At 43.2% G+C, this 25,537-nt stretch overlaps 1 protein-coding gene across 1 annotated transcript in view; it reads right to left on the bottom strand.

Annotated features, from left to right (window-relative positions):
- SNTG2 (syntrophin gamma 2) overlaps positions 1-25,537 on the bottom strand; it is a 778,898-nt gene that overhangs the window by 17,588 nt on the left and 735,773 nt on the right. The window contains exon 16 of the mRNA XM_077291344.1: positions 2,361-2,471. Within this exon, the coding sequence (XP_077147459.1) occupies positions 2,361-2,471 (111 nt within the window). The remainder of the gene's footprint in view (positions 1-2,360; positions 2,472-25,537) is intronic.

Here is a 25,537-nt window from a genome sequence, read left to right as displayed (position 1 = left end):
GTTGAACGTAAAAAAGGTAGAATTCTAGAAATGTTTTTGAGGTGCAGATAACAAGAGCGAGCCAGTGATCGGATGTGGAAGGTGAATGAAAGATCTGAATTTAGTATGACCTCAAGACAGCGGGCATGTTGCCGGGGAGTAATGGTAGAACCACACACGGAAATGGCAGTGGCGGGCATAAATAGGTTAATAGAGGGAGGAAACAGAAGGAGTTCAGTTTATGATTTACTGCTTGTTTGTCCAAAAGGGGCAGTATACAAAGAGAAGAGGAGGGGGCCTAGGACTGCTCCTTGAGGAACCCCAACAGTAAAGGGAAAATGAGAGGAGGAGGAGCCAGCAAAAGATACAGTGAAGGAGTGGTCAGAGATGTAAGAGGAGAACCAGGAGAGCATGGTGTCCTTCAGGCCAATGGAGCAGAGCATAGTGAGGAGGAGCTAATGATCCACAATGTCAAATGCTGCAGAGAGATCCAGGAGCATTAGCTGTGAGTAGATCATTAGAGTCTTCAGGGAGGGCAGTTTCTGTAGAGTGTAAAGAGCGGAAACCAGATTGAAGAGGGTTGAGAAGAGAGTTCTGAGAGATAGCGGATAAGGCGGGAGTGGACCAGGAGTTCGAGGAGTTTAGAGATGAAGGGAAGTTTAGAGACAGGTCTATAGTTAGCAGCACAGTTCTGGTCGAGGGATTTTTTTTAAGTAATGTATGATGGCATGCATAAATGTGGAGGGAAAGATACCAGAAGAGAGAGGTTGAATATTTTTGTTTGGTAAGTGGTGACAGCAGGGGAAAGGGACTGGAGGAGATGTAACGGAATAGGGTCACTGGTGCAAGTAGTAGGGCAATAAGATGCAAGGAGCCTGATCACTTCTTCTTATGGGACTGGTTCAAAATCAGAGAGTGAGCTAGATGCAGTGGGGGAGGGAGGATAGCGCATGTATGGGGGGATTGGGAGAAAATTTCCTGTCGGACATGGTACATTTTTTCTTTGAATTAATTGGCCAGATCGTCAGTGCAGAGATCCATGTTTGGGGTCTCCACTCTTTGGTTGAGTAGGGAATGAAAATTGTCAAAGAGACATTTAAGGTTATTGGATAGTGAAGTGATGAGGGTGTTGAAATGTTTTACCTGTCTCCTGCCCTGTCTAACTGCCATGTATAACTGCAAGGTACTTTGAAAAAATGTACTTAGAATAAAATGTACATAAATGCCTCCCACATAAATGCATCCCCAAGCTATGTCTGAATATATAGGATGCTTGATCTTAGATCTATCACTAATTTGCCTCGTTAGCAATCAATCAACTAAGTTAAGACAGTAGGAGACAATAAATGTAATGCTAGACTGCTTTCTGATGCTTCAGCAGTATGAGATATGAGTCTGAGCATTTTTTTTTTCAAATTGCTAATATAATTTCAAGGTCATCGAATTTGGGGGAAACTGTGAATTTCCTGAAATTCAACTCAAATTCAATCCTTCATGAATCGATCCACTCATTTCTAGTGTTGACTCCTAATACAGATTTTCTGTTGCTGATTCACCTTCAGCTTTTACAGTTTTTTTATAGCAGAATGGATTGCTAAATAAAAGTGTCTATGTGCAATGAGACTTGGCTTAATTTTGGTAAATATTAATATTGTTATGATGTCCATGTGTCAACTGTACTTAAAAAACAAATCCAAATGGTACTCCATATAATGGTACTCCATATAAGATGTTCATTTTGACCCCAGCATGCTCTTACATTGGTTCACATGTTGTTATTTTATACATAAAAACCTATACTGTCAATTCCTCTTCTAATTTTTAGGGTGTCAGGTGCAGCCTATTGTGTACTCTTCATATGGCGCTCTAATATATGGATTACCAACCATCCATTCTGTGGATGCAGAATTTTATTGAATTGATGGTAGCACAGTGCGTGTTATCCTGCTTGAAGCATGACATTGCCTTCTCTAAACAAAGTCAAATTAATCAGTCCTTTATGCTATATTATACAAAAATGCAAATGAATCTATTCCATGCTGCTCCGGTAAGCCCGGCTATATATCGCCTGGTATCTGAAATAAAATAAGGCACTTTGCTGTTTGCTATTACGTGGCCCAGACATAAAAAGTCAGAGAACTATATTTTATTAAACATTTTAAGCTTGAAGTTCAAATGGAAAATTCATGATTAAATTAAAGTTAAACATTTATGTGCTACCTCCAGTCAGTCTAATCTGGGCGCTCACACCGCTTTCATTTTGATTGTGCCTAAATTTTAATTATAAATTTTGTAACATTTACAACATCTGATGCCTATTACCAGCTCTGTCATATTCTCCGCTTTGATTATGTAAGTGAATTCATTGCTGTATTACTTACCTTCATTTCAATTTGTTTTGTGTCACAATTTTGAAATAGCAGCTTTACTCGAGTTTTGCCGTCATCTGAGGAGCCTTTCAATTGGGAAAACTTAAACCTCCAGATTATGTTCTACGACAGAAAAAGAAATGAACCAAATCTGATCAGCAGTCATTCCGAGAAAATATACATACATTTTTAAGTTATTAGATTTTCTTACTTTTTTCCATATTGAAACTCAGCCTTAAAGTGATTCTAAGCCAAAGTTCTGTAGCATATCTGCACGTATTAGATAAACTACTTACGTTTTTTTTTTTCATTTTCATTTCTGTGTATATTTTTTTACATGCATTTTTATTGTGGTTTTGACGCTGCAGTTTTTGTCTGTTGCTGGTATGTCACATTATAAATAAAGCTGTTTCTGTATTTGAAATCTTTTGCTATTTGGCTTTGATAAAACTTTATTAATACTGCAGATTGCACGTGCTATTAGTCTGTTTTTTACATGTGAATATTCTGCATTTAATGCAATTCAATATGGAAAATGGGACCAGAAAACCCCCAGAGTACCCACAAGAGAAATTGACAACAGAACAGGTGTGAATGCCTAACTTGTGCCTGGAGTAAAACATTCGAAAAATAATAATAATAACAACAAATTGATTTTTTGAAAACGAGGCTCCTTTGACACATCAAATAAAACCACTTTTGAGCGAATTTGTCAAATTTGAATTTTGCTCATCTTTACGACATTGTGGATTTTGATCAGTAGATGGTTTCGGCCTAAAGTAAAGAATATTTTACTGAATTTATGGGTAATATTTATCTTTCTTTGGTGTACCTGCATCCGAATGATGTTTATTGTCATTTCTCTCTTCCTAGGGCTCGTGCATAAGACCATAAAAATTGGACGAGTGCTATCCGTCATTTTGTAAGATAACACTCGTCACCATGTTGTTCTATGGAGCAGTGCACATGTTCGATCTTTTCATAAGACTGAGGCAGTCCAAGAAAAAAAAATTGCATCATGCTCAAGTTGCATCTGATTATCGGATCGCACGCAGCCACTTATGTCTATGGATCTGTGGAAAAAATCAGACTGCACTCGTATGACAATGCGGTCAAATTCTCATGGACCTGAAAAAATTGAGAAAATGGCTAAATGTTGTATTTATTCTCCTTATCAGAGGAAAATGGATCATACTTTGATTACTCTCTGATCAAAATCTGACCTGGGTGTGATTAACGCAATCAGCCCAATTCTCTAGAATGAAAGATAAACAGTTGTGTGACCTTAGCCTAAAAGTAAATCTGCTTTGTCCCCAAAAAGCTAGAAACCTGAAAATATGTAGTTAACAATGATCTAAACTTGTGCGGCCACCATGATGAAAGCCCTGCTGTTGTGAATATGTGAACATTATTCCTCCCGACAGCCTCCGAGTTTTAGACATATAGACGCAGCCAGCGTGGTTTCAGTCACTGCTCAGTATAAAGTGAGCAGCTGCTGTAATAACACCTGAGCACATTGACTGACAGCTGTTGCTGCACTGATACACTGTGGAGGCTGCTGGGAGGAGAAAAGTTCATTTCCTTCAGGTAGCTGGGTTTTCCATGCGGTGGCCACACAACTTTAGATTGTTATTAAACTGCATATTATCCCCATATCTGCAGGTTAGTAGCATTTGGGGATAAGACAGGTTCCCTTTAAAGGGAACCTGTGTTGTGGATTCTGTTGGTGGGCTCCCTCTGGTGGTTACTGCTGGTACTGGGTGACTTTGGTGGGTTGCGGCCTTTGGTTTCCACCTGTCCATCAGAGGCTGGGTGTTTCCTATTTTACCTGGCCTTTCTGTCATTTCCCTTGCCGGCTATCAATGTGTTCAGATGTGCTCTGTTTGGTTCCTGCCTACCTGCTCCCAGATCTTTCAGGATAAGCTAAGTGCTGATTTTCAGTTGTTTGGTTTTTGGTCCAGCTTGCTTAGAATGTCTCTATGCTAGCTGGTTGCTCTAGTGGACTGAGGTTCTCCCCATGTGCCATGAGTTGGCACATGGGTTCTTGTAATCTCAGGATGGTTTTTTTGATTAGGGTTTTTTGCTGACCGCTCAGTCCCCTTTTGTATCATTCTGCTTTCTAGTTTTCAGCGGGCCTCTATTTGCTAAAGCTATATACATCATCTCTATGTGTGTGCCTTCCTCTCATTTCACCGTCAATACATGTGGGGGGCAATTATACCTTTGGGGTTAATTCCTCTGGAGGCAAGTGAGGTCTTGTTTTCTCTGCAGTACTAGTTAGCTCTTAGGCTGGTGCGTGGCGTCTAGAACCAACGTAGGAACGCTCCCTGGCTATCTCTAGTTGCGTTTGTCAGGCGTAGGGCAGCGGTCAGCCCAGGTTCCATCACCCTAGAGCTCGTCCGATTTTTGTTATACTTTGCTTGTCCTGTGCTATCCCTAGCCATTGGGGATTCATGACAAACCTGTCACCCCCAAAATTGATGGTGAGATAAGCTCACCATCATCAGGGGCTTATCTACCTGAAAGAAGAGAAAAAGACGTTAGATTATATTCACCCAGGGGCGGTTCCACTCTGATAGGCGTCTCAGGTCCGGTACAGCGCCTCCCCTCTTCTTACGATGACGTCCTCTTCTTGTATTCCTGCCACGGCTCCGGCGCAGGCATACTTTGTCTGTCCTGTTGAGGGCAGAGCAAAGTACTGCAGTGCGCAGGTGCCGGAAAAGTCAGAGAGGCCCGGCGCCTGCGCACTGCAGTACTTTGCACTGCCCTCAACAGGGCAGACAAAGTACGCCTGCGCCGGAGCCGTGATGTGAAGACTAGAAGAGGACATTGGGGAATAAAGATAGGAGGCTCCGGAGCGGACCTGAGACACCCATCAGACCAGACCGCAGTGGGACCACCCCTGGGTGAGTATACCCCTGGGTGAGTCGAACCTCTTTTTCTCCTCTTTCAGGTTACATCGGGGGCTTATCTACAGCATTACAGCATGCTGTAGATAAGCCCCTGATGACAGTGAGCTTACCTCACCATCGATTTTGGGGGTGACAGGTTCCCTTTAACATGCAACTTTTAACTTTTAGCAAGGGTGTAACCATTGCAGTTTCAGAGGGTGCAACTGCGACAGGGCCAATTCAAGAGGGGGGTCTGCTGACACCAGAGACACCTGTCTCCTCAGACAAAATTTCAGGTGAAATATATTGCAGTGCACAGACCCTCCATCTACCTGTGCTGCAATACACACCGCTGGTCAATCAGAGGCCAGTGACTGACGTTGGCTTGCCAGTGATGTGCTGCGCAAGTAGGTAAGAATAATCATTTGTTTCTTTTTAAATTGTGCTAGAGAAGAACAGAAATGGCCCAGCATGGGGGACATTATGCCAGAATAGGGACATTAAATCAGGATGGGTGACATTATACCATGATGGGGGATATTATACCAAAGTGGAGACATTATACCAGGATGTGGACATTAAACAAGGATTGAAACGTTATATCAGGATGAGGGTAATTATACCAGGAAGGGATCCAGGATGAGGGAAAATGTTATAGCATCGGGTCTGTCCAGGATGAGGGACTTTACTACTTAAAAGGGCCAGAATGGGACATTATTATGGAAGGGGCCCAGAATGGGAGATATTATTACAAGAAGGAGTCAGGGGGCGAAGACGTGTGTCTTTTTATGATCTAGGGGCCATACATCTGACTAAAATGCTGGTGGGGACCCAAATCCAAATTTTGCAGCGTGGCCCATCGGACTTCAGTTACACCACTGTATCTTAGTAATCCAGAGGATGTCGCATCTAGGCATGTAACATTACGTGCTGGTCATTCAATGAATAGCCTTAGATGTAATGAATGGTCACACTGGTCCACCAGATCTGGAGGTAATCTTACAGAGCGGCTGTCTATTCTGACACATAATGAGGGACCCTGAGCCAAGAACTCCACTCTGTAAATTTCACAGGACATCTCCTGATCTCAAAGCATAACAATTGGATGGGCCTGGCATAAATAAATGGATTATTGCTGTGAGACAATCTTCTAAATAATAAGTAATTCTAAATCCCTCAGAGATATTACTGATGTCACACAGGAACTTTCTTTTTTTTCTATTCATTCATTATCTTTAGGCTTTTATTCTTCGTATTTTGCAGGAATATTCATCAGCATGAGTTGATTTTGATTAAGATGAGATTCCTCCCGACAATATTTTGTAGTTTTTTGCAGTTGTGACACATGGGTATTTTGATGTAACTTCTTTAGCCTGCAGTATGACATTAGTTTATCTTTCTTCTTCTAGTAGAATGATGCAATCCCATTTCCCTGTAGCCTGCGGCTCTTTCTCCGGGCTTAGTATTTTGTCTCTAATCTTTTCTTGTTACTCATAGTTTGAATTATAAGCTGATTTTCTCTGAGATTTGCACATTTTGTTGACATTACTTGACATTTTCACTTAGTTCTATATTATGTTTATCCTTCTAATCAAATCATCTGCAACAGATTAATAATTATGCTGAATCTAATGATTGCTATTTGTAGCATTAATAAATTTGGCCATGAGCAGGTTCCTTGTAGAAGAGCGGATTATGGGCTCATCACACTAAAATAGCTTGGTACAAACCATCCCTTTTGTCTCAGGAACAATCCACCAGTAGGGCCGAGTTCACACATCCATGATATTTGGTCCATTGGTGAAAGGCAGGAAGGCACCTGGGTCTTCTGATCATTGCAAGTACATGCTGCAGCTCTCTGCTATTTTCCACTTAACATACCTAATATTTATCTAGCGACTGACACAATCCGAGTAGAGATAACCGTATGTGACAATTTAGCAGTGGCAGTAATCTTCATTACTCAGCATTTGTAGTGTTATAGCAAGCTGATTAAAAAAAAATCTTCATTTTCTATTGTTCTAAAAAATAGCGTATCTTTATCTATCAGTTGTGCAACTGGCGCAATACGGGTACAGATAATCATACGTGACAATTTAGCAGTGGCAATAGTCTTCATTATTCCGCATTTGAAGTGTGTCAGTTAGACAATCTCCAAAAAAATAGCCACACATTGCTAGATACAGTGAATTTGTACATAATGCCTTTGTAAGGGTACTTGTCAAAAATAAAGCCAACATTTTTTGGTTTTATAAGCATAACACATTCAAGATGCGAAAGGGTGATGTTAAGGGACAAGGATGTGGTGGTACCCGCCAAGGCTGTGTGACAGATCCGAAGGTGACTGTATCTCATTCTAGGTTCCTGATAAAATTTGGTCAGCGCACAACACCACTAATGAACCCAGACAAGTGCGAGGATGTTGTGGGTTGGATGGCAGACAAAGGCTCCAGTGTGTTGACAAGCAGCATCACACGGATTTCCATACGGTCTAGTCTCAATAGACAAGAGGCTGGGTTTCTGAATCCTCAATCTGTTCCTTCTTCCTCCCACCATCAAGAGTCTCAGGAGACATATGACCCCAACGCTGGCCAGTCTGAGGAACTGTTTACATTCCCTTGTAATTTGTCAGGCCTCTCAACGTGCACAATTAAAGAGGGTCATTGGGAGGTGGAGTGCAGTGATGTCCAAAAATTTTAGCACCCATGGCCAGGAGAAAGCCACGTTGGGGAAGGTCAACTGGTGTCTGAAGAGGTAGAGAGTAATCATGAGGCATAGTTGCCATCAACCAATATCAAATGAACAGTGCTCCACTCGGGTGTAAATATCTTCAAATGGTATTTTATTGAGCCATGGTACAGCAACATTTTGACCATAGATTGGTCTTTTTCAAGCATGCTTGAAAAAAACCAATCTATGGTCGAAACGTTGCTGTACCATGGCTCAATAAAATACCATTTGAAGATATTTATACCCGAGTGGAGCGCTGTTCATTTGATATTGGATGGTCTTGGAATATCCAGGAAGGTTCCCTGGACATGGAACGGGCGCCTGTTGTGATCTGGTGACCTTGGAGCTGCATGAAACTTTCTCTGGAGTCGGTGGAACCTGTACTGACCGCAAATCCTGAACTAACACCGCAACTAGAAGTAGCCGTGGGGTGTGCCTAACATACCCTAGACACCTTGACACAGCCGGAGGACTAAATACCCATATAGATAGAAATATAATGGAATGTATATCTGCCACTCCAGAGAATCCAACAAGACTGAGAAAATACTGACACAATCTAGGCTGGACAAGAAAACACAAAGAATAGCACTGAATTGTGAAGCACATAGCATGTGTGCCACAGGAAAAAAAAAACAGACACTTATCTTTGCTGATTTGGCAGAAAGGCAGGAGGAACCAAGCAGAGGTCCAACACCTCCCAACAACAATTGACAACTGGCAAGGACTAATGAATCCTGCACGCCTAAATACCCCAGTCAGAACTGCAATCAGCAGATACACCTGACCAGGACTGCAACTCAGGGGCAACTGCATTACCACCTACAACCACCGGAGGGAGCCCAAAAGCAGAATTCACAACAGTACCCCCCCCTTGAGGAGGGGTCACCGAACCCTCACCAGAGCCCCCAGGCCGATCAGGACGAGCCAGATGAAAAGCATGAACCAAATCAGCAGCATGGACATCAGAAGCAAAAACCCAAGAATTATCCTCCTGGCCATAACCCTTCCATTTGACAAGGTACTGAAGCCTCCGCCTCAAAAAACGAGAATCCAAAATCTTCTCAACCACATACTCCAACTCCCCATCAACCAAAACAGGGGCCGGAGGATCAACAGAGGGAACAACGGGCACCACATATTTCCGCAATAAAGATCTATGGAAGACATTATGGATAGCAAAAGAGGCCGGAAGCGCCAATCGAAAAGACACCGGATTAATAATCTCAGAAATCCTATAAGGACCAATAAACCGAGACTTAAACTTAGGGGAAGAAACCTTCATAGGAACATGAGGGGAAGACAACCAAACCAAATCCCCAACCCGAAGCCGGGAACCAACACACCGACGACGGTTAGCAAAACGTTGAGCCTCCTCCTGAGACAACACCAAATTGTCCACCACATGAGCCCAAATCTGCTGCAACCTGTCAACCACAGAATCCACACCAGGACAGTCAGAAGGCTCAACCTGCCCAGTAGAAAAACGAGGATGAAAACCAAAATTACAAAAAAAAAGGCGAAACCAAAGTAGCCGAACTAGCCCAATTATTAAGGGCAAACTCGGCCAATGGCAAAAAGGCCACCCAATCATCCTGATCGGCAGACACAAAGCATCTCAAATAAGTCTCCAAAGTCTGATTAGTTCGCTCGGTCTGGCCATTTGTCTGAGGATGAAATGCAGAAGAAAAAGACAAATCAATGCCCAGCCTAGCACAAAAGGCCCGCCAAAACCTGGAAACAAACTGAGAACCTCTGTCGGACACAATATTCTCCGGAATACCATGCAAACGAACCACATGCTGAAAAAACAACGGAACCAACTCTGAAGAGGAAGGCAATTTAGGCAAAGGCACCAAATGGACCATCTTAGAAAACCGGTCACAAACAACCCAGATAACAGACATCCTCTGGGAAACCGGAAGATCAGAAATAAAATCCATAGAAATATGCGTCCAGGGCCTCTCAGGGACCGGCAATGGCAAAAGTAACCCACTAGCACGGGAACAACAAGACTTGGCCGCGCACAAGTCCCACAGGACTGCACAAAAGAACGCACATCACGTGACAACGAAGGCCACCAAAAGGACCTACCAACCAAATCTCTGGTACCAAAAATACCAGGATGACAAGCCAACACAACAGTGAACCTCAGAAATCACTCTACTAGTCCATCTGTCAGGAACAAACAATTTCCCCACAGGACAGCGGTCAGGTCTATCAGCCTGAAATTCCTGAAGAACCCGCCGTAAATCAGGGGAAATGGCAGAAAGGACCATCCCTTCTTTCAGAATGCCGACCGGTTCAAGGACCTCAGGAGAATCAGGCAAAAAACTCCTAGAAAGGGCATCAGCCTTAATATTCTTAGAACCCGGAAGATACGAAACCACGAAATCAAAACGGGAAAAAAAACAAGGACCATCGAGCCTGTCTAGGACTCAGCCGTTTGGCAGACTCGAGGTAAATCAAATTCTTATGATCGGTCAGGACCACAATACGGTGCTTAGCTCCCTCCAGCCAATGTTGCCACTCCTCAAACGCCCACTTCATAGCCAACAACTCCCGATTGCCGACATCATAATTGCGTTCAGCAGGTGAAAACTTGCGGGAGAAGAAGGCACACGGTTTAATCAAAGAACCAACAGAATCCCTCTGAGACAAAACGGCCCCTGCCCCAATCTCAGAAGCATCAATCTCAACCTGAAACGGAAGAGAAACATCTGGTTGGCGCAACACCGGAGCAGAAGTAAATCAGCGTTTAAGCTCTTGAAAGGCAGAGACAGCCGCAGAGGACCAATTCGCCACATCAGCGCCTTTTTTCGTCAAATCAGTCAAGGGTTTAACCACGCTGGAGAAGTTAGGAATGAAACGGCGATAAAAATTTGCAAAACCCAAAAATTTCTGAAGGCTCTTCACGGATGTGGGTTGAATCCAATCATGAATGGCCTGAACCTTAACCGGATCCATCTCCATAGATGAGGGAGAAAAAATAAAGCCCAAAAAAGAAACCTTCTGCACCCCAAAGAGACACTTAGACCCCTTCACAAACAAGTTTCAAAAAAAGCAGTAAAGCCGCACCCTATAATTATATAGTCTCTATGGACATTGGGGCGCACGTCCTCACCAGGGGGTCCATTGTTATGATCCTTAGTGGCTGAGGATCACAGAATGGACTAGCAAAGTTACTGAACATAGAACAAGCTCTAGGGAGGTGGTATCTGGACTGACAGCAACCTGATCCTAACAAACACACTAAAGGTAGCCGGTGAACGTGCCTAAATTCCTGAACGTCTCGACGCAGCCTGAGAAACTTGCTACCCCTATAGCGAAAATAAGACCTCACTTGCCTCAGAGAAATGACCCCAAAGATATAGGAAGCCCCCAACAAATAATAACGGTGAGGTAAGAGGAAAATACAAAACGTAGAAATGAAAACAGATTCAGCAAATGAGACCCACTAATACTAGATAGCAGAAGACAGGCAGGGAACTGTGCGGTCAGTAAAAAACCCTATACAAAATATCCACGCTGAGAATTCAAGAACCCCCACACCAACTAACGGTGTGAGGGGAGAAACTCAGCCCCCTAGAGCTACCAGCAAGCAAGGAAATCACATATTAGCAAGCAGGACAAGGACAAGTAAATAACCAAAAAAACATATTGAACACTGATGAGCAAAAAATAACCAAACAGAAAACTTAGCTTCTCTTGGAGAGACTGATAGCGAAGGAATTCAGGAGAGATCAAAATAGCACTGAATACATCGACAGCAGGCAAACACTGAAAGTCCAGGTGAGCTAAATAGGAAACCAGCTAACAGATAACGAGACAGCTGATCCAGCCTCAGACCTGCAGAATGACACAAAGAGCCACCAGAGGGAGCCCAAAGACAGCACTCACACAGTACCACTTGTGACCACAAGAGGGAGCCCAAAAACAGAGTTCACAACAGTCCATCCCAGATAGAACATCCAAATCCAAAATGAAGAAAAGGACAGCGCCACACCGGATAGTGAAAAGCAGCTCACATATTTATTCTGCCTCCTGCGGCAACGTTTCGGTCCAAAGACCTTTGTCAAACAAGACAAAGGTCTTTGGACCGAAACGTTGCCGCAGGAGGCAGAATAAATATGTGAGCTGCTTTTCACTATCCGGTGTGGCGCTGTCGTTTTCTTCAGTTTGGATTTGGCCCTTCACATACAAGGCATTGTCACGAAGGATCTGAAATACCATCCTGACCTGTTCCACATGAGACTTCCAATCATCGGAAAAAATCAAAATATTGTCCAAATATACAATCAAGAATTTATCAAGATAAGTCCGGAAGATATCATGCATGAAGGATTGAAAAACAGATGGAGCGTTAGTGAGCCCCAATGGCATCACAAGGTATTCAAAATGGCCTTCGGGCGTATTAAACGCAGTTTTCCATTCATCACCCTGCTTAATACGAACAAGATTATATGCCCCCCGAAGGTCAATGTTCGTAAACCAACTAGCCCCCTTAATCCTAGCAAACAAATCGGAAAGCAAAGGTAAAGGGTATTGAAACTTGACCGTGATCTTATTCAAGAGGCGATAATCAATACAAGGTCTCAAGGAGCCATCCTTCTTAGCAACAAAAAAAAAACCTGCTCCCAACGGTGAAGAAGATGGCCGAATATGCTCTTTCTCCAAAGACTCCTTAACATAACTCTGCATGGCGGTATGTTCCGGCACAGACAGGTTGAAAAGTCGGCCCTTAGGAAACTTACTGCCTGGAATCAAGTCAATCGCACAATCACAGTCCCTATGCGGTGGAAGGGAACTGGACTTGGGCTCATCGAATACATCCTGAAAATCAGACAAAAACTCTGGAATTTCAGAAGAGGAAGAAGAGGAGATTGACATCAAAGGAACATCATTATGAACCCCCTGACAACCCCAACTAGTCACAGACATAGATTTCCAATCCAACACAGGATTATGTACCTGCAACCACGGGAAACCCAGCATGATAACATCATGCAAATTATGCAACACCAGAAATTGACAATCTTCCTGATGGGCTGGTGCCATGTGCATGGTCACCTGTGTCCAAAACTGGGGCTTATTTTTAGCCTAAGGTGTAGCATCAATCCCCCTTAAAGGAATAAGGTTCTGCAAAGGCTGCAAGGGAAAACAACAACGCCTGGCAAACTCAAAATCCATTAAGTTCAAGGCGGCGCCTGAATCCACAAATGCCATGACAGAAAATGATGACAATGAGCAGATCAAGGACACCGATAACAGAAATTTAGGTTGTACAGTACTGATAGTAAATGAACTAATGATCCTTTTTATCCGCTTAGGGCAGACTGAAATGACATGAGAAGCGTCGCCACAATGACTTTGCTCTAAGGACGATGCCACAGCGCGCACAGTTTGACGCTCCCACAAGCGCCGATCAATCTGAATGGCCAGAGACATAGAATCACTCAGACCGGAAGGCGTGGGAAACCCCACCATGACATCTTTAATGGATTCAGAAAGACCTTTTCTGAAAATTGCTGCCAAAGCATCATCATTCCATTTAGTCAACACAGACCATTTTCTAAATTTCTGACAATACAATTCTGCCGCCTCGACCCTGAGACAGGGCCAACAAGGTTTTCTCCGCTTGATCCACAGAATTCGGTTCATCATATAATAATCCTAAAGCCTGAAAAAAGGAATCTACATTAAACAAGGCCGGATTCCCAGATTCCAGGGAAAATGCCCAATCCTGTGGATCGCCACGCAGCAGGGAGATGACAATTTTAACCTGCTGAATAGAATCACCGGAGGATCGCGGTCTCAGAGCAAAAAACAGTTTAGAATTGTTTTTAAAACCCCAAAATTTGGACCTATCACCAAAAAACAAATCAGGAGTAGGAATCTTCGGCTCTAAAGCAGGAGTCTGAACAATATAATCAGAAATACCCTGTACCCTAGCAGCAAGCTGGTCTACACGAGAAGCTAATTCCTGAACATCCATGCTGGCACAAGACTCCTCAGCCACCCATAAATAAAGAGGGAAGAAAAGACAAAACAGGAGGATGAGGAGGAGGAACAGGATTTTTTGCTTCGCGCTACAGAGGGTCTCCCAATCCCAGCTTCATGTCTGTCTATATATTCTACATTTGGGTCCTTACAAAAATGGTGGTGGGGTATTGACCAGTTTCTGTACATTTTAACCATGTCTAAGAGACTGGATTAAAACACTCCACAGATCTATTCAGGCCGCAGCCTTACACATATGGGAACATGATCATTGCCATGCTAAGACCTTTACCTGAGCTCTGTAGCATTGCCTGTCACCTGATTAGTACACTCCACAGACCTCAACACTCTCTGGGACATATCCTGTAATTACTCCATTGTTGTTCAAAACCATGCAAAAGATACATTCTGCCTGGTTGGATAGTTTCCAGAACAAGTGCGTAGGCTTGTGCAGATTGGTCAGTGGCACTCCTGGCTCTTTCCCTTGAGGAAGCTACTTCCAAGTAAAATGAGGTTTGTACATGTTCCTGACATGGGTTTCAGGCCTGACAGACTGACCACAATACAGGCCCTTGCTTGTATACACGTATACACTGTATTCCGAATTTAATTCTAATGCTTTTGGTGTCTAATAGAATCAAATTCACTGACATTGATCATACAGCTCACCCAACTCCTGTATAATATTCATCTTACAGTGGCTTCACCCGCAATGACAGTGTATCCATTGGGATCCGGTGGCAAAAATGAACTGTGGACCTTACAAAATGCAGGTTTCACATCACATGGTGGCACTCTGCTAATTGTCAGCGAGCGTTGAATAATGACATGGCAGTGGACATGGTGGTGGTGGCGGGCGATGCCCAAAATTCAAATGGGCATGTTTGAACTGGCATTGTAAAGGGATGGGGAATGTGTAGTATTCTACTATCTTGTCAACTATTTGGCATGAAGGAGGGACCTCCCAAATGTAGGCGTGAGAGCCCTCACAAATGTTAAAGTAAAAAATGAATCCAAAATGGTCCATGTGAACATATGCTAAAGGGAAGCCATATATACTAAATATATATATATTTTTATTTTATTTTGTGTTCCATGCACGCAATTATGAAGGAAATAATGTTTCTTAGCATTTTTCAATATAAGAAAAATTTGGTTTGGTAGGTCTTTTAAAAATCCATAAAACTGGCACAATAGTCTGACAACATTATTCCCAGATACCATATATGAGTCAGAAAAGCATGCATGCATCTTCTCCATGCTGTTCCCATTTAGTTTTAGCACTTTCCCATCCATTTCAGCTTTTCAATTATGCCCCAGACCTGTTTGTTGGGTCCAGCAGAAAAATATTGGGCTTTCCCATTGACTCGCATTGAATTCCTTATTTGATACGAATACACGGATATTAGAAATTATTTGTGCAGATTTTTCCAAATCCGAATATTTCACTATTCGATCATCACTAATATTAATGTTTCCATCAATACATCATTATTGTATTAAAGGCAAGGCTGGAACACTAGATTTTCTAGATCTCTTGATACTCATGAGGTTGTAATTTTCCTACTCTGAGTTTTACAGAGCTCATTTTTAGGCTTTGGTACCACAAACAAGCTTCTTTTTGAGGTAGATTCTGATAGGTAAGAATAACAAAGGCGCACTATAAAATAAATATATTAAAAGAAGTGACATGCTCATCCATCTATAGCATAAAGGGTGGGCAGCTTCCCTGTAGAAGCCACCAGCTCTCTATACTTAAGAGTAGTGTTGAGCGATACCGTCCGATACTTGAAAGTATTGGTATCGGAAAGTATCGGCCGATACCGGCAAAGTATCGGATCTAATCCGATACCGATACCCGATACCAATACAAGTTAATGGGACTCAAGTATCGGACGGTATCCCTGATGGTTCCCAGGGTCTGAAGGAGAGGAAACTCTCCTTCAGGCCCTGGGATCCATATCAATGTGTAAAAGAAAGAATTAAAATAAAAAATAGGGATATACTCACCCTCCGACGCAGCCTGGACTTTACCGCCGTAACCGGGAGCCGTTGTACCTAAGAATGCGCGCTTGAAGGGCCTTAGATGAGGTCACTGCGCTCTGATTGGTCCGTAGCGGTCGCGTGACCGCTACGCGACCAATCACAAAGCAGTGACGTCACCTAAGGTCTTTCAAGCGCTTGAAATACCTTAGAAGACGTCCGCAGCTTCTGATTGGTCGCGTAGCGATCGCGTGACCGCTACGCGACCAATCACAAAGCAGTGACATCTTCTAAGGTATTTCAAGTGCTTGAAAGACCTTAGGTGACGTCACTGCTTTGTGATTGGTCGCGTAGCGGTCACACGACCGCTACGGACCAATCAGAGCGCAGTGACCTCATCTAAGGCCCTGCAAGCGCGCATTCTTAGGTACAACGGCTCCCGGTTACGGCGGTAAAGTCCAGGAGCCGCCGGAGAGGTGAGTATATCCCTATTTTTTATTTTAATTCTTTATTTTACTCATTGATAATAATCCCGATACCGATTCCCGATACCACAAAAGTATCGGATCTCGGTATCGGAATTCCGATACCCGCAAGTATCAGCCGATACCCGATACTTGCGGTATCGGAATGCTCAACACTACTTAAGAGTTAAATCCACTGTTGGCAGAGCAATTATAAGGACAAGAACAAAGCTGCCGGTGAAACCGCCTCAGGACAATGCCACTGGTGGCTCTGCATGGGAAGGCTTGGCTGCTGCACCCACTGGCATGTAAATGACTCCATGTGCTCTCCCCTAACTTGTTTTTCTTTTTTTGTTTTAGGACATTCATTTCTGCAGATTATGTTTCTTAGATAGATGTTTTTATTGTTTGTATAAATTATAGTGGTAAAGGAAAGATATATAAGTAGTATTGTTAGTACTGCTAAAACAACTACCAAGAAAACAAAACAAAGGCAATGAATATGATACAAATCCCTTTACTTTACAGATGGAAGATTGGTGGTAGCTTGGGCCTAGTTGCACGTTAGTTTCCTTTCAACTCTTTTATACTCGGCAGGCTTTCATTCCTTTGTAACAGCTTTTATGCTGCAGTATGCCTTGTATACAAAGGAAAAGTCAAAAAGCAGTTCCATAGTATAGTATATTGTTCTTATCTATACAAACAGGCATTTTCAAAAGAGAGAAGTGCAGTAAGGCTGCTGTTGGCGAACGCATGCAGCTAATAGGTGTATTTTTAAAGGGAACCAGTCCCATACAAATTGTAATCCAATCTGTTATGGAGCTAAAGCTTCTCACTAAATTAGAATATCATCAAAAAGTTAATTTATTTAAGTTCTTCAATACAAAAAACTGAAACTCGTAAGTTATATTGAGTCATTACAAACAGAGTGATCTATTTCAAGAGTTTATTTCTATTAATGTTGATGATTATGGCTTACAGCCAATGAAAACCCAAATGTTTTAATCTCAGTAAATTAGAATAAATAACAAAAAACACCGGCAAAGGCTTCCTAAGCATTTAAAAAGGTCCCTTAGTCTGTTTCAGTAGGCTCCACAATTATGGGGAAGACTGCTGACTTTACAGATGTCTAGAAGGCAATCACTGACACACTACACAAGGAGGGTAAGCCACAAAAGGTCATTGCTAAAGAAGCCGGCTGTTCATAGAGTGCTGTATCCAAGTATATTAATAGAAAGTTGAGTGGTAGGAAAAAATTTGGTAGAAAAAGGTGCACAAGCAACTGGGATAACCACAGTCTTGAAAGGAATGTTAAGAAAAGGCCATTCAAAAATTTGGTGGATATTCACAAGAAGTGGACTGCTGCTGGAGTCATTGCTTCAAGAGCCAACACACACAGACGTATCAAGGACATGGGCAGGGGCTGGCTGGCATTTTTCAGCCTGGGGGGCAATCACAAGGCAGTGGCCCTTGAGTTGTGGTGGCCTTCCTTTTCCCTAATAATCTCTGGCCACTGCATAAAAGTAGCAGAGATAACAGGCTTTAAAAACAGGCTGGTTCATAGATATGGGAACAGAATGGAGCTTGCTGCATAGATATGGAAGCAGAACCAAGCTTACTCCAGAGATATGGGAGTGGAATCAAGCTTACTCCGGAGATATGGGAGCAGAACTGAGCTTACTCTGGAGATATGGGAGCAGAACTGAGCTTACTGCAGAGATATGGGAGAAGAATCAAGATTAATCCGGAGAAATGGGAGCAGAATGGAGCTTACTCCAGAGATATGGGAGCAGAACAGAGCTTACTACAGAGATATGGGAACAGAACAGAGCCTACTACATAGATTTGGGAGCAGAACCGAGCTTACTCCGGAGATATGGGAGCAGAACTGAGCTTACTCTGGAGATATGGGAGCAGAATCAAGCTTACTCCAGAGATGTGGGAGCAGAACCGAGCTTCCTCTGGAGATATGGGAGCAGAACGGAGCTTACTACAGAGATATGGCAGCAGAACCGAGCTTACTCCAGAGACATGGGAGCAGAACCAAGCTTACTGCAGAGATATGGGAGAAGAATCAAGATTACTCCAGAGATATGGGTGCAGAATGGAGCTTGCTACAGAGATGATGGAGCACAACAGAGCATACTACAGAGATATGGGAGCAGAACAGAATTTACTACAGAGATGTGGGAGCAGAATGGAGCTTACTGCAGAGATAAGGGAACAGAACCGAGCTTACTAGAGAGATATGGGAGAAGAATCAAGATTACTCCAGAGATATGGGTGCAGAATGGTGCTTGCTACAGACATGTGGGAGCAGAACAGAGCTTACTAGAGATGTGGGAGCAGAACAGAGCTTACTACAGAGATGTGGGAGCAGAACTGAGCTTACTGCAGAGATTTGGAAGCAGAACAGAGCTTACTACAGAGATATGGGAGCAAAACAGAGCTTACTACAGAAATATGGGAGCAGAACAGAGCTTACTCCAGAGATATGGGAGCAAAACAGAGCTTACTACAGAGATATGGGAGCAGAACGGAGCTTACTACAGAGATATGGGAGCAGAACTGAGCTTACTACACAGATATGGGAGCAAAACAAAGCTTACTACAGAGATATGGGAACAGAACAGAGCTTACTACAGAGATAAGGGAGCAGAACCGAGCTTAATAAGTCTACTACATGGAACTAGTGAAGTATACCGTGGCACAACTGTATTGGTGCACAAGATAGGTTTCCCACACCAGTAGATAAATGATAGATAAGAAACTTGGCACTCAACTTAGTAAATTATGATGATGATTTTTAATCAGATGGCAGTCCAAAATTAAACGTTTCGGTCAGACAATAGACCTTCTTCAGTAAACCGACTGCTTTGGATATTGAGGATGGAGGATATCTCTATTTAGGGAGTAGGTCCTAGGTTCTGGTTACTAGTGGACCTGTCAAGTATGTCACCAGGAAGAGGTATCGTGTATGGGCCTGGTGTTCCAAGATTGGTAAAAGTCTAATGTAGAAAGCTTGCTGAAAACTCAGAATAAGAGCATGTGTCCATAAGGGTGTGTAGATACCAGAAGCATATAGTGGAACTATGCAATATATGTTACAGCCGCAAGAGCCAATTGGTTCAATGGAGAGGTATTGTGATTATTGAGGGTATATAGAAGCCTCTAACAGAAACGGGCGTATTGGATTGACCACGTTGCCCATGTGCGGTGTGTAGCTGGAATGCCTCAACGCGGTATCCACCGCTAGTTGAAACATATATAATATGGGAGCAGAACAGAGCTTACTCCAGAGATATGGGAGCAAAACAGAGCTTACTACAGAGATATGGGAGCAGAACGGAGCTTACTACAGAGATATGGGAGCAGAACTGAGCTTACTACACAGATATGGGAGCAAAACAAAGCTTACTACAGAGATATGGGAACAGAACAGAGCTTACTACAGAGATAAGGGAGCAGAACCGAGCTTAATAAGTCTACTACATGGAACTAAGCCTGCTACATAGAAACTGGAGCAGAACTGAGATTACGGCATACATACGGTACCATAATTTAGATTACTACATTGATACAGTACCGGAACCAAGCTTACTGCTTAGATATGGTGCCATAACGGAGCTTACTTACAAACATACATACATACAATACACAGTCCCTACTGCTGTCACCACTAGGGTTGAGCGACCTTTACTTTTATAGGATCGGGTCGGGTTTCACTAAACCCGACTTTTTCAACAGTCGGGTCGAGTGAAATCGGCCGATCCTATAAAAAAGTCGGGGTCGGGGTCGGCCGAAACTCGAAACCAATGCAGTGCATTGGGTTTCCAATGGTTCCCAGGGTCTGAAGGAGCGGAAACTCTCCTTCAGGCCCTGGGATCCATATTTAAGTGTAAAATAAAGAATTAAAATAAAAAATATCGCTATACTTACACTCTGACGGGCCCTGGTACTAACCGGGAACCTTCCTTCCTTAGAATCAGCCTTCCAAGACCTTGCGGTGACGTCGCGGTGACGTCGCGGCTTGTGATTGGTCGCGCGGCCCCCATGTGACCGTTCACGCGACCAATCACAAGCCGCGACGTCACCGTGACATCACCGAAGGCCCTGGAAGGGCTGATTCTTAGGAAGGAAGGCTGCCGGAACGAAGCCGAGGGTGAGTATATTCCTATTAGGTATATACTCACCCTCGGACACGCCCTGCTTCTTTCCGACAGCCTTCCTTCCTAAGAATCAGCCCTTCCAGGGCCTTCGGTGACGTCACGGTGACGTCGCGGCTTGTGATTGGTCGCGCGAGCGGTCACATGGGGGCCGCGTGACCAATCACAAGCCGCGATGTCACCGCGACGTCACCGCAAGGTCCTGGAAGGCTGATTCTAAGGAAGGAAGGTTCCCGGTTAGTACCAGGGCCCGTCAGAGGGTAAGTATGGCGATATTTTTTATTTTAATTCTTTATTTTACACTTAAATCTGAATTCCGATACCAATTCCCGATATCTTAAACATATCGCGAATCGGTATCGGAATTCCGATTCCAGATTCAGAAGATCGCCGACCTCATGGCCGACCCCACACAGGGGTCGGGTCGGGTTTCATGAAACCCGACTTTGCCAAAAGTCGGCGACTTCTGAAAATTGCCGACCCGTTTTGCTCAACCCTAGTCACCACTACACAGCGAATACATAATATTATAATATCACCATTACCTCTATATGAAACTACATTCTATACAAAAACCAATGATACCACCATACACCCTTTACTATGACTGAATTACATTTAGCTGCTACTAAATTTAAAAAAAAATGCTACCTAAAAAGAGCAATATTACAACCTAACAGTAACCGTATATTGGTAGATACCAGTTCCGCAGAACAAGTGATTACAGTACAGTTATATATATAGTAACTTACACACGACGTTCTTTCTGATTCGGATCGTTCACTTTTCTATCTGGCCCAGACCGACATGACAACTTCTCCAGCCAGGACTCATCTGCACAGATTACAACAAAGGCACATTTGACTTCTCACATTTCTAGCGCCGTCTCCATCTATTCCCAACCTACAAAAACTCCCCACTCTGTGTGCACCTGCAGTGTGGACCACTGACCCCAATAATCAATTGTGTCATTACTAGGATTACTCCCACCCCCCCAAAATGAAAGTATCCCACAGAAAGTAGTAATGCCCCTACTGTGCAACGACATGTATGGTCCTTTGAAGGGTATAATATCCAAAGTGCCCCCTTCCAGCAACAAATACCCTTGAGTGCTCACTTAAAGTAACACTGTCCCCCCCAAAAAAAAAGGAACTGAGTGCCCCTATCAAAACTAAGAATGTCCCCATTCATAACAAATAATGTCCTCTGAGCACCCACACAGCTCTGTATATCCAGAATGATGGTCCTACAGCCCCCAATTCCCCTTTATTATACATTGAGGACCCCAAAACTCCCTATATATAGTAAAATGGCTACATAGCCCCTATATACAATATGATGTCCGCACTGCATCCTATATATAGTATGAGGCTTTACAGTTTTCTATATATACTATAGCTCCCCACAAATAGTATGTCTCCAAAACCCCCTATAATTATGTATGATGGTCCCCTACAGCTCTCTAATTGCGATATTATGTACCTCACAGCTTCCTATATATAGTATGATGATCCTGCATCCCCTCTATATATAGTATGTCCCTACAGCCCCCTATATGGAATATGGTGGCCCCACAGCCCCATATGATGTATGATGATATATATAGTATGAAGGTATCCCACTGCCGCACATATATAGTATGATGGTCCCCACAGCCCCACATATATAGTATACTGTATGTAGTGCGATGTCCCCAGTTCCCACCATAAATATAGGATGATGGCACCAGTTGCCCATATATATATATATATATATATATATATATATATATATATATGGGCAATATACCCCCTATATGGGTCGCTCTTCCGACCGTAACTGATGCGGGTGAGATCTTTCTGGTTTATTTAGTATGCCGGTTACACATGATGTAGCAGCCCCCTCTGAGGTTAGGGGAGAAGCGGGAGAGTCACGCTCAAGATAATGCAATGATAAAAGGATGTGATGCATCAATAAGTGACACCACCCAGGGTTTGTTACTGCTGACATTGTGACTCTGCTATTTGTTATATGTAGTAAAGGGTCTTATTTGTGGCAAGTTGACAGACCGAATAGTATTTCAAGGTCCGCAAAAAACAATAGTCACAATTAGTAGTATGGACACAGTTTTTCCAGCAGCATGATATATACACGTATGAGAAAAGTGGATTTAACGTGTATCTGTGACTATATGTACGATGTGGAGAGTGCATAAAATAGGCAAGACGGCATTATTACGATTGCTTTATTGAATCTAGCATAGTTGTGTACATCACTTATTTAAATCTGTCAGTAATGCATTGATAATTATCAAGGACAGATTAACATATCTAAGTAGTATGTCTATGACTGCATATGCACGCCACGATTTCTGATTATTGTTTGAACTATGCACCTTGCACTTTGAGAAATTGAGTTTTTTTTTCCCTTTCATATGTTTTCTTTTTTTGTCTGTTGTCTCGAGTATTGCTTTTTAAGATTAATATTAAAAGTTACATTTTATCCATAACGCTATTATACTATATTGGTTGGATATACCACTGGCTAATTACCCTTGAGACTCTGCCCAGGCTCCACACCAGCTCCACCTCCACCTCCACTGTCCCACTGCTCATTCTTGGAAAAACTCAACTTCTCCACCACATCCTCATCGATCAGATATTAACAGTTCCCATCAAACACCAGATCACATTCAAAACCAGCAGCTTTTGTTCTTGCCAAAAGAATTTTTAAGTTGACACCACAACACGGTAGACTCTTTTGGCCGGGCCCTACTCTACTCTAAACTCTTAAAAATAAATATATTTTTATGGATTTTTCTTTAAGGGAATGAGTGGCATACATTTACATTTTTTAAATACCACATACAGTGCAAGGGACAAATATCGTCACACCATGACAAGACCACACATTACCACCACATAGTGACCGAATAATACCACATGCAAGGAACAAATACCGCCACACCATGACCAGACCATATATTACCACCACATAATGGCTGAATAATACCACTTACAAGGAACAAATATAGTGATGAGCGAGTATACTCATTACTCGAGATTTCCTGAGCACGCTCGGGTGTCCTCCGAGTATTTGTAAGTACTCGGAGATTTAGTTTTCAGCGCCACAGCTGAATGATTTACAGCTGTTAGCCAGCATAAGTACATGTGGGGGTTGCCTGGTTGCTAGGGAACCCCCACATGTAATCAAGCTGGCCAACAGATGTCAATTATTGAGCTGCGGCGATGAAAACTAAATCTCCGAGCACTAAAAAACGCTCGGAGGACACACGAGTGTGCTTGGGAAATCTCAAGTAACGAGTATATTCACTCATCACTAAACAAATACCAATGCACCATGTCCAGACCACATATTACCACCACATGATGACCAATAATACCACATACAAGGAACAAATACCAGCACACCATGACTGTTGTGGATTCTGTTGGTGGGCTCCCTCTGGTGGTTACTGCTGGTACTGGGTGACTTTGGTGGGTTGCGGCCTTTTGTTTCCACCTGTCCATCAGAGGCTGGGTGTTTCCTATTTTACCTGGCCTTTCTGTCATTTCCCTTGCCGGCTTTCAATGTGTTCAGATGTGCTCTGTTTGGTTCCTGCCTACCTGCTCCCAGATCTTTCAGGATAAGCTAAGTGCTGATTTTCAGTTGTTTGGTTTTTGGTCCAGCTTGCTTAGAATGTCTCTATGCTAGCTGGTTGCTCTAGTGGACTGAGGTTCTCCCCATGTGCCATGAGTTGGCACATGGGTTCTTGTAATCTCAGGATGGTTTTTTTGATTAGGGTTTTTTGCTGACCGCTCAGTCCCCTTTTGTATCATTCTGCTTTCTAGTTTTCAGCGGGCCTCTATTTGCTAAAGCTATATACATCATCTCTATGTGTGTGCCTTCCTCTCATTTCACCGTCAATACATGTGGGGGGCAACTATACCTTTGGGGTTAATTCCTCTGGAGGCAAGTGAGGTCTTGTTTTCTCTGCAGTACTAGTTAGCTCTTAGGCTGGTGCGTGGCATCTAGAACCAACGTAGGACCGCTCCCTGGCTATCTCTAGTTGCGTTTGTCAGGCGTAGGGCAGCGGTCAGCCCAGGTTCCATCACCCTAGAGCTCGTCCGATATTTGTTATACTTTGCTTGTCCTGTGCTATCCCTAGCCATTGGGGATTCATGACATATAGCCGGCCCACAAAGTGTTAATTGTTTGGGCTGAAGCAGGAGGAATAGAAGTGTTCAAGGAAAATTTTTTTTTTTTTTCCTTCAGAGTTTTGCTGCCTAGCCCTTAATTGCTGTCTAGCTGCTTCTTACCTCCTCTTAACCCTTGAATGGCTCTGATCTTAGCTGTTTATCATGGATGTCCAGAGTTTGGCTTCCAGCCTGAGTAATCTCGCGGCAAAGGTTCAAAACATACAGGATTTCGTTGTTCACACTCCCATGTCTGAACCTAGAATTCCTATTCCAGAGTTTTTTTCTGGAGATAGATCTACCTTCCTGAATTTCAGGAACAATTGTAAATTGTTTCTCTCTTTGAAATCTCGCTCCTCTGGAGACCCTGCTCAACAGGTCAAGATTGTTATATCGTTCCTACGGGGCGACCCTCAGAATTGGGCATTTGCATTGGCACCAGGGGATCCTGTGTTGCTCAGTGTGGATGCGTTTTTTCTGGCATTGGGATTGCTCTATGAGGAACCTAACCTAGAGATTCAGGCTGAAAAGGCTTTATTAGCCCTCTCTCAGGGGCATGATGAAGCGGAAATATATTGTCAGAAATTTCGGAAATGGTCGGTGCTTACTCAGTGGAATGAGTGCACCCTGGCTGCAAACTTCAGAAATGGTCTTTCTGAGGCCATTAAGGATGTTATGGTGTGGTTCCCTGCGCCTACAGGTCTGAATGAGTCTATGGCTATGGCCATTCAGATTGATCGGCGTTTACGGGAGCGCAAACCCGTGCACCAGTTGGCGGTG

The sequence above is a fragment of the Ranitomeya variabilis genome, chromosome 2, assembly GCF_051348905.1.
Source record: "Ranitomeya variabilis isolate aRanVar5 chromosome 2, aRanVar5.hap1, whole genome shotgun sequence".
Lineage (NCBI taxonomy): Eukaryota > Metazoa > Chordata > Amphibia > Anura > Dendrobatidae > Ranitomeya > Ranitomeya variabilis.
The sequence above is the reverse complement of the archived record's forward strand: the minus strand, read 5'-3'. Positions and strand labels throughout refer to the sequence as shown.